At 37.3% G+C, this 9,508-nt stretch overlaps 1 protein-coding gene across 1 annotated transcript; it reads left to right on the top strand.

Moving 5' to 3' along the window:
* Nucleotides 1–783: 783 nt before the first annotated feature.
* Nucleotides 784–9,124, top strand: zw10 (zw10 kinetochore protein). The gene is made up of 16 exons (XM_042710872.1): nucleotides 784–981; nucleotides 2,895–3,029; nucleotides 3,142–3,243; nucleotides 3,463–3,540; nucleotides 3,759–3,918; nucleotides 4,389–4,544; nucleotides 4,646–4,840; nucleotides 5,214–5,350; nucleotides 5,428–5,610; nucleotides 5,701–5,939; nucleotides 7,317–7,388; nucleotides 7,507–7,670; nucleotides 8,043–8,173; nucleotides 8,313–8,444; nucleotides 8,557–8,759; nucleotides 8,886–9,124. Exons 1-16 carry the CDS (start codon nucleotides 877–879, stop codon nucleotides 9,007–9,009), a joined length of 2,316 nt encoding a protein of 771 aa, XP_042566806.1. The 5' UTR covers nucleotides 784–876; the 3' UTR covers nucleotides 9,010–9,124.
* The last annotated feature ends 384 nt before the right edge of the window (nucleotides 9,125–9,508 follow it).

Here is a 9,508-nt window from a genome sequence, read left to right as displayed (position 1 = left end):
CAATATTAGAGGTTACCAAAATCTGTTACCCCTCTGTATTTCACACACTATGGCTGTAATGTCACCCAAATTCATTCTGATTTTGTTCAATTTATTTTATACCCCAAATAGCATTTTCTGATGTGAACAGCTGAACACATATAGCGTGGTCACCCAGTCTTGCAGGGTATGCATTGAAGTTTACTGGTATCTGTTACCCCTCTATATTTCAGACACTATGGCTTTAATGTTACCCAAATTCACTCTAATGACGTCTAATCACGTTTCATATGCCAACAAGCACTTTGGTCTGATGTGAACAGCTGAAAAAAATCACTCTAATGACGTCTAATCACGTTTCAACAACAACAAAAAAAAAAATTACCAAAATGAAAAAAAAAAAAATATCTCCTTCTAATTCACACAAAATGGTTTTAATGTTTCTCAAAAACAATCTAATGTCTAAATGTCATTTTGCTGTTTTGGTTGTTTCTCCACCATTATTATTCAATGCAATTTGTTTTCATATTTAAAGTGTGTTTCTAATGGTTTACCAAGAATTCACATTCAGTCTAACTTGAAGTGAAAATGAAATTATTGTACATCCACTAAAACAGACAAGACAAAATAAACAGTCAATACATTTCATTGTTTTTCAGTCTCGTCTATAACCTGTCCTAATGCAATGATCGAATGGCCTAATTTTATAGTATAAAAGCACCTCGCTGAAGAGCAAGCGAGCATTTCTAATCGCCCCTTTTTAAAATCAACACAGCTTTTTTTTCCCTTCCAACAGACTCAGACTCCCAGCGTCCTTTGCGCGGTGTATGGCGGGTTGTGGCGTGAAGTGGTAAACTATTCTTGCGCGTTCACTGGACTGGCTGTAGCGTTATCATCATGTCGTCGTTTGTGACAGAAGTGCTCGCCAGCTCAGGAAAACTGGAGAAAGATGACCTCGCCTGCAAAATCTCCAAACTGTCACGCAAGGTGGAAGAAACGAAGGTAAACAGTGAAGTTAAGTCAGCTATCATCTGTCAAACCCCAATTTAAGTTAACTTGACGCTAAAAAATAATTAATGTTCAATTCAATAACGTTAGACTTTAAATAAAAGGCGATTGTTCTGTTTGGTTGTACACTGACTCTTTGGTACTAATGTTAGCATACATTGATTGTTAACCAAAGTGCGGCTGACGCCGTTCTCATGGCATATAAAGTCATTTAAGAATAGTAAACGTGTAATAAGCTTCGCTGGACAATGAGCGCTGTGTTAATTCGTGTTTTAATCGTGAATAGAGGGGTATTGATGTGACACTGTCTGGCTGACGTGTCATGCTGCTGATATCAGGGACATTCTAAAACGCTTAAAGGGATACTCCATCCCAAAATGAAAATTTTGTCATTAATCACTTAAGTTAAGTTACCCCCATGTCGTTCCAAACCCGTGAAGGCTCCGTTCGTCTTCGGAACACAATTTAAGATATTTTGGATGAAAACCGGTAGGCTTGAGACTGTCCCATAGACAGTGCAAGTAAAATAACTGTCCAAGGTCCAGGAAAGTATGTTTTTGTATGTCGTCAGAATACTCCATCTGCCATCAGTGATTCAACCGTAACATTATGAAGCCACGAGAATACTTATTGTACACAAAGAAAACAAACATATCTGAGCAGTACGCAGGCGGCGTTTGCTCAGATATGTCAGCTGCGCTGTTTGCTTTCAAACCAAAGTGTAAATACACGTAAAAATGTATCCTAGTGGCGTGGCTGATACAGAAGAGCGTAAGCCATCTGCGTACTGGTCAGATTTGTCATTATTTTTGTTTTCTTTGTGTACAGCAGGGGTGCCCAACCCTGCTCCTGGCGATCGACTGTCCTGCATTGTTTAGCTTCAAACCCTAATCAAACACACCTGCCTTTAATTTAAGTGAGCCTGAAGACCTTAATTAGTTGCTTCAGGTGTGTTTTGATTAGGGTTTGGAGCTGAACTTTCCAGGACAGTACTCGCCAGATTTGTGAGCAGGGTTGGGCACCTCTGGTGTACAGTAAGTATTCTCGTCACTTCATAACGTTACAATTGAATCACTGATGGCAGATGGACTATTTTGACGGTGCTTTTCATACTTTCCTGGACCTTGACACTGTTATTTACTTGGCAGTCTATGGGACAGTCTCAGGTCTACCGGTTTTCATCCAGAATATCTTAAATTCTGTTCCGAAGACGAACAAAGCTTTTAGGGGTTTGGAACGACATGGGGGTAACTTAACTTAAGTGATTAATGACAAAATAACACTTTAATGTGATATTATTCACTTTATCTGTGGAGTAAGGGCTCGTTCATTTGACAGTAGTTAGTGTTTATTACAAGTAAGGTTTGACAAAAATTTGGGTTTCCCTGGTCTGTGTTTAGGTACGTTAAGCCACATTAAGCATTTTTCACGTTAAGCGTTTTAGAATGCCCCTGATATCATTGCCTCTCAGTGCCAGTTTAATCTCTTACTTTAGACAGATTAAATGTTATTAACCTCATTTTATGCAACAATGTGTTCTTTCCAGTCCTGAGACAGTGCTAATAGTGATAAGTGTAATATTTGTCTTGGTTCTTATTTTTACCCATCAATCTTGCCTTTTTATGTTTCATTCTTGATTGTATTTTGTGATTTGCGATATTTGTCTCATTATATCACACATTCAGAGCTTTTTTTGTAATGTAATTAAATTTATCAAATATGTCTTATGCTTCATATTTGTTATCTGAATTGAAGAAATCAGTTTGTTTATCGATATATATATTATTATATTAGTATAGTGATTTTATGCTTTTATATATTTATATTTTTTGTATTTAAGCTTGTATTTATTACTGTTTTATGTTTCTGTGTTAGAGTTTTAACCTCCTATCTTTTTCTCCTTACAGGAAGAGGTTACAGACATGATAAATAAAAAATATATTGAGTTTATACCCAGTATGGAGGGAGCAGAGGAGCTTTTGGATCAGGTTGAATCAGTTTCCAAAGATATTGATTTATTAAAAAGCTGCATTGAGAATGAGGTACCTTTATTTTACTATTAATAAACAATTATGGAGTTTGATTTATTATGGAGCTGAATTGAGAATGCTCTTCTAGTAGTTTACCTTGTAAACTAAGTGTTTACATTTACAGGTTCAGCAGAACCTCCATGATGCCGTTACAGAGTATGCTAAGCTTAAACAGCAGCTGGAGAAAAACACTGCAGTTATAGACTTACTCCAGCATCTCCAAGAGGTAATGCTTCTGGGATTTTTGTATAGGCTTAGAGGATTTTCTATATACTTAAAGGATTTTCTAACCATAAAGCTAGATTTATGTCTTAAAGTATGTGCATTCTTGTGATGTAAATGTTTATGTAAAAAACAGCCCACAGTATTTTGCCTGTTTACATAAGTTCAGGCACATGGTTTGAGTAAGAGAAACATTATTTCATTATTTTATTATGCTCTTTAATTTGACACGGCAATAGAGGAGTATCACAGGGCCTTGCAGGAAAAGAATTATGTGGTTGCAGCCAAGCAACATGGAAAGGTAAGTCACATTCAGCCTTTAAATCATAATACCATCCTGTGAATTTAACAGGTTTATTTAATGTATTAAATTATATATATATAAAAAAAGAAATTTCTCAGAATTGTATTAATTTATTGTCATTTCATGTAATATTTTGAATAGCATTTTGTTCGATTAGCAGCCCTATGAATTACTATAAAATGTCTTAATTACATATTCCTACTTGCATTATACAGGCACGAGCTAGTGTCGATGCCCTGAAAGCCTGGAAAGACACAGAGTTGCCTTTAGTTCATGCCCTCAGCTCAGAGATCACAATACAGAGAGAGAATCTCATCTACCACCTTGGGGAAGAGTGGCAGAAACTGGCAGTCTGGAAGCTTCCTTCCACTAAAAGTAACTCTATTTTACTTTAAAGTCAGCATGAAATGAAAATTCACCCTCTCTATTTTTTTTAAACCCATGTTTCATTTTTAAACTTTTCTTTGATCTTCTAATTTTTAATCAGAATGTCATAACTCTATTTTCCAGTCAAATGACAGACTTGTCTCTGATGGTGTATGCCAGACTTCTCAATCATTTAGGGTAAACGCATAGTTTTTTTTGGTATGTCTCTTTTATTTGTGTTGGATGCAAGCTCGCAGTCAGATATGCCACCATCCAATCAACAACCAGTGGATCGAACCAAGTCCCGCCCTACATTTTTCTTTTATTTTCTCATAATCTGTTTCACTCAGATATACATGAAAATATGGAGGGAAAAAAAAATCTGTCGCTGGTGTCTGAATAGAGAAAAGTGGTTTCTTTGAAAACATTCTGCCTCTGTTTGCTTGTCTAATTTCTTCTGATTTCTATTTTGTTTTTAGCTGAGCTTACTAGTGTGAAGTCTTTCCTGAAGACAGCACTTCATTTGAACAGAGGAGGTTCTAAGGGAGATGAATCTGTCCCACATGCCCTTCTTCCCAGCATTCTCCAAGCCCTCTCCATTCAAGGAGAGCTTCATAAAAAGATTAAACTGTTTGGTAAGAATATGTTTGGTGTTCTAGCCCATTTGTACCTCCAGACTGATTTGTTTACTTTTTGGTCTGTTACTTGACTGCCTGACTCTTTGTAAATCCTTTAGGGCAAGTGTTGTTTAAGTACATGCTGAAGCCTCTGATCTTATACCCCTCGTTGGTGGTGGAAGTGAGCAGTCAGGCGGAGCAGGAGACAGTCTTGAGCCTGCAGTGTACAGAAACCAAAGCAGATCATCCAGATCCCAGCCAGGTTTACACCAAAGTGCTCACAGTGCTTAAAACACTACATGAACACGTTTTTGGTACGTCTAGAAATCCATAAAGCAAAAAAACATCGATTCTGTTTAACCATAGACATTGTAGTCATGACTAATTATTTAAACGCATACACTATGATAGGGGTCCTTTTGTATAATCTCTTAATAATAAAAAAAATACAATATTAATATAATATTAAGTCAACATAATTCTAGCATGCACAAGCTTCCATGTTTGTTTCGTTCTGTGTAGTGAACTAACCCTTTAAGTGTTATGGTACTATATGCATATTATCATAGGTAAGGCATAAAAACTCATTTTTATACAATATATAATGTGGGTCCCTAGTATGTCATTGTATCCAACAGGCAGTCTTGAAAAAGGTTGAAGTAGGCTGATTTTATTTTTTTTCTTCAGATGTGTCTATAGATGAAAAGAAAGTGTCTGAGATTTTAGGAGACCTGATATGGGAGGAGATGTCTGAATGCATCATTCGTGAATGCCTGGTTCATTCCATACCGACTAACAGTAGTCAGCTAGCCGAGTATAGCGAGGTAAGACTGCAAGGGTCTGTCAGCATATGACAACTGTGCAGCATTTTTTGTAATACAATATTCAATTGTATTGTCAGGTCATTAAACAGACAGAAGATTTTGAGAGCAGTCTGAAAGAAATGGGCTACCTCGCAGGGGACTCAACAGACCTCTTAAAATACGCCAGGAACATCAACTGCCACTTCGCAAGCAAAAAATGCCAAGATGTCATTGTGGCTGCACGGAAACTGATGACGTCTGAGATGCACAACACAGTGAAAGTAAGACCTTTCTAATGTTTAAATTTTCTTATGTTAATTAAGCTATAAAATATTTTTAGTTAAAGGCTTCTATATGCTCTTCTCATCCAGATCACTCCAGAGTATAAACTCTCTATCCCTAAACTACCAAGTCCCAGTGGAGGAGAGAAGGAGAGGAAGGAGTCTTGTAAGAAAAGTGCCCATTATGATCAGCAGAGCCTGGAAAACGAGAAGCAGTTGAGTCCCAGCACTTTGTGTCTACCCGTGTGTCGCATTAGTGAGTCAGTGCAGCAGCTAATGGAGCTTGCCATTCAGACTCTGTCTGAGGTGGTGGGCAGCTCCCCCCAATGGTACGAGGCATGCATTACAGGCACTACAGTCATGGCCAAAAGTTTTGGCAGAGACATAAATTGTGTTTTGCGAAGTTTGCTGCTGCAGTATTTGTAGATTATTTTTCCACATGTTTCTATGGTATACTGAAAAATAAACGCATATCATAAGTTTTGAAGGCTCTTATTGGCAAAAAAATATGATGAGTCAATATTTACATTGTCAACCCTTGTACTTCACAACCTCTGCAGTTCGCTCTGGCATGCTGGATATTAGCTTCTGGGCCAAATCCTGACTGATGGCGATCCATTCTTGCCGTATTAGTTCTCAGAGTTGATCATAATTTGTGGGCTTCTGCTTGTCCACTCTCCTTTGAGGACTGACCACAGGTTCTCTATGGGATTGAGATCCGGGTAGTTGCCTGGCGACGGATCCAAAATTCAGTGTAATGATCTTCAAGCTACTTTATTACTCTTGCTTTGTGACATGGTGCTCCATCATGCTGGAAAATGCACGGATCATCACCAAATGGCTCATGGATCGTTGGAAGAAGTCACTGTCTGTCAATCAGTCTGTCCTTGCACTTTTCTTGGAGAGAATTGGCTTCTTTGCTGCACTTCTTGACACCAGGCCATTGTCCAAAAGTCTTGGCCTCACTGTGCGTGCAGATGCTCTCACACCAACCTGCTGCTATTCCTGAGCAAGCTCTGCACTGCTGGAGACACGATTCTGTAGCTGACTAGAGGAGACGGTCCTAGCGCATGATGGACACTCTGGGACGTCCTGAAGACTTCTTCACTGCAGTCGAACCTCTCTCCTTGAAGTCCTTGATGATACGGTAAATGGTTCTTTCAGGTGCAATATTTTTTATAGCAATTTCCTTGCATGTGAGGCCATTTTGTTGCAAAACGATGATGGCTGCACGTGTTTTTTTTTTTTTTTTTTTGGAGGTAACCATTGCTAACAAGAACTCAGTGATTGGAAGCGCTTCTTCCCTCGTTTTATGGCAATCAGTCTTACAATCGAATTAGTATAATAGTGATTTTATTTGAGTAGTACCCATTCACACTTTCACATGTGCTGCTGATATGATTAGTCAATTAATGTCAACTGGTCATTTTTTGTCAGGATCAAAAAACAGTGAAAATCGTTTTTTTGTGAAAAGGTTTTTTTTTTTTTTTTTTTTTTTTTTGGTCAATGAAGCTTTTAGCAATTATTTAAAATGCAACTGATCACACAATAATCTAGAAACAATGTGAATGAACACCACAACAGCTTATGCAGCAAACTTTGCAAAAAACAAAATTTATGTCACTTCCAAAACTTTTGGCCATGACTGTACAATTAAGATATGTTATATTGCTGAACTTCATAAATTTGTGGTCTTTTTCTTGCAGTGCAGTCCAGCTTTTCTACACTGTCCGAAACATTTTTCACCTATTCTATGATGTTGTGCCTACATATCACAAGTAAGTTGATGTCTTTTTAGCAGTATTCTTGGTATACTGTTGGTGTACTTTTTTAAGATATCAATTTTCTTGGTATGCTATATATTTTTTTTAATGTGATTCTGTTTTCATAACTTAGGGACAACTTCCTGAAGTTGCCTCACTTGGCTGCAATCCAACACAATAACTGCATGTTCATCGCTCACCACCTTTTAACCTTGGGTTTCCAGTTTAAACCTCACCTTCCTTTGAAAGACGGAGTGGCTTATTTCGTAGACTTGGTCCCAGGCTTCAGAAGACTAGGTGAGGGCACACTGACATTGATACTGTTCAAACTGGTCAGTAAGAAATGAATACTTTTATTCAGCATTACAGCAGTTCATTTCAAAATTAAATGATACCAAACGGTATATTAGAATGGTTTCTGAAAGGTTCAGCCTTGTCATCACAGGAATAAATTGCATTTTAAAACATATTCAAATAGAAAACAGTCATTTTAAATTATAATAATATTTCACAATATTACTGGATCAAATAAATGCAGCCTTGGTGAGCATAAGAGACAAAAAAATAAATAAAAAGATCTTACCGACCCCAACCTTTTGAACAGTAGTGTACATAGCAATTTTCAAGATGAGATGCTTATTTTGTTTTTGTTTTGTTTTTTTAAACAAGGTGCTCGGTGCTTTGTGGCACAAATGAACGTTCAAAAAGCTGAGATGTTGGAGAGACTGTCCACTGCACGGAACTTCTCCAACTTGGATGATGAAGACAATTACTCTGTAGCCAGCAAGGCTATCAGACAGGTATGATCAAACAAACTTGGATGATTGTGATTGTTTGTATGTTAGAGGGTTTTGCTACTTGTATTAAGATACTAGTATATAAGCATATTTGTGCCTAGAGTGCTTGTCACTGATGTTTCATTGCTATTGTTTATTTTAGGTAATTCATCAGCTGAGGAGGTTGGGAAAAGTTTGGCAAGATGTCTTGCCTGTAAACATATACTGCAAAGCCATTGGAACTCTCCTCAATACTGCAATATCAGAGCTGATTAATAAAATTATGATGTTGGAGGTAAGCCAATACATAATGCTGTTGCTGTTGCTGTTGTTGTTGTTGTTGTTGTTGTTGTTTTTGGGGACACCACTTAACTGTTTGAGGTGTAAACAAAGTGCTCTCTTTCCAGGACATCTCTAATGTGGATGGTGAGCGACTGCGAACACTGTGTCAAACCATCATAGAGGAAGGGCCGCTGGTGTTCAATCCATTGCCGGATGAAAACAAGAACAAAAAATATCAAGAAGAGGTTCCAGTCTATGTTAAGAAATGGATGACCTTAAAAGAGATCTCCATGGTGCTGAATGCTAATCTACAGGAGATAGTGGACAGGTGATACACTTAATCTTTTATATATGGTTCATTTTATGGGATCTTGTCTGTAATTGCTTTATTAGCGTTTCATTAATTTTTTTTTAGGATTTTTAGCTCACATTAAACATTTTTCTTCTTATTTAGGTGGGCAGAGGGGAAAGGTCCTTTGGCAGCGGAGTTCTCCTGTAATGAGATGAAGAGCCTTATTCGAGCTCTGTTCAAGAACACAGAGAGACGAGCAGCAGCCCTCGCTAAAATCACCAAATAAACAGCCATAAGACCAATGCAAAATAACGCTACTTGTGCTTTTCCTTACATTTATTGTATTCTATATTTTTTCTATTTTGCTGAAAGATGCATTACAATAAATGCTTTTCTAAGCACATGCCTGTTATCAGTATATGAATTAATCCTTTTAAAAAGAAAAAACCTCAATTTGATGTTGGAATTGTTTTTGGCTTTTTTTTTTTTCAATGATAAGTTTTTTTTTTTTTTTTAATGTAAAGTGAACGACACGAAAGGATGTGTTTTATTTATGGGTAAATTAAAATTTTAAACGCTAAAAAATGGAAAATGGTCATACCTTAAAATATTCATTTGAGTCACAATACATGAGCAGTGCAGAAATGCGAAGTGATCCAGACAGATTTGAAAAAGAGGTGTGGATGGTTAAACTTTTACTTGGCGGCACTTTTACGTCAGCGCCTGCTTGACAGTTTACGACACCGGCTTTGACAGCTTGAAGGTTGCCATGTATTTACAATTTG

This window comes from Cyprinus carpio, chromosome A21, assembly GCF_018340385.1.
Source record: "Cyprinus carpio isolate SPL01 chromosome A21, ASM1834038v1, whole genome shotgun sequence".
NCBI classification, from domain to species: domain Eukaryota; kingdom Metazoa; phylum Chordata; class Actinopteri; order Cypriniformes; family Cyprinidae; genus Cyprinus; species Cyprinus carpio.
The sequence above is the reverse complement of the archived record's forward strand: the minus strand, read 5'-3'. Positions and strand labels throughout refer to the sequence as shown.

What these genes read in the sequence shown, in the direction of transcription:
- zw10 (XM_042710872.1), top strand. Translation starts at nt 877, where the DNA reads ATGTCGTCGTTTGTGACAGAAGTGCTCGCCAGCTCAGGAAAACTGGAG. An exon ending in TAAAAAGATTAAACTGTTTG is followed by an intron (nt 4,545 to 4,645) that starts GTAAGAATATGT and finishes TAAATCCTTTAG; the next exon opens with GGCAAGTGTTGTTTAAGTAC. An exon ending in GTGGGCAGCTCCCCCCAATG is followed by an intron (nt 5,940 to 7,316) that starts GTACGAGGCATG and finishes TTTTTCTTGCAG; the next exon opens with TGCAGTCCAGCTTTTCTACA.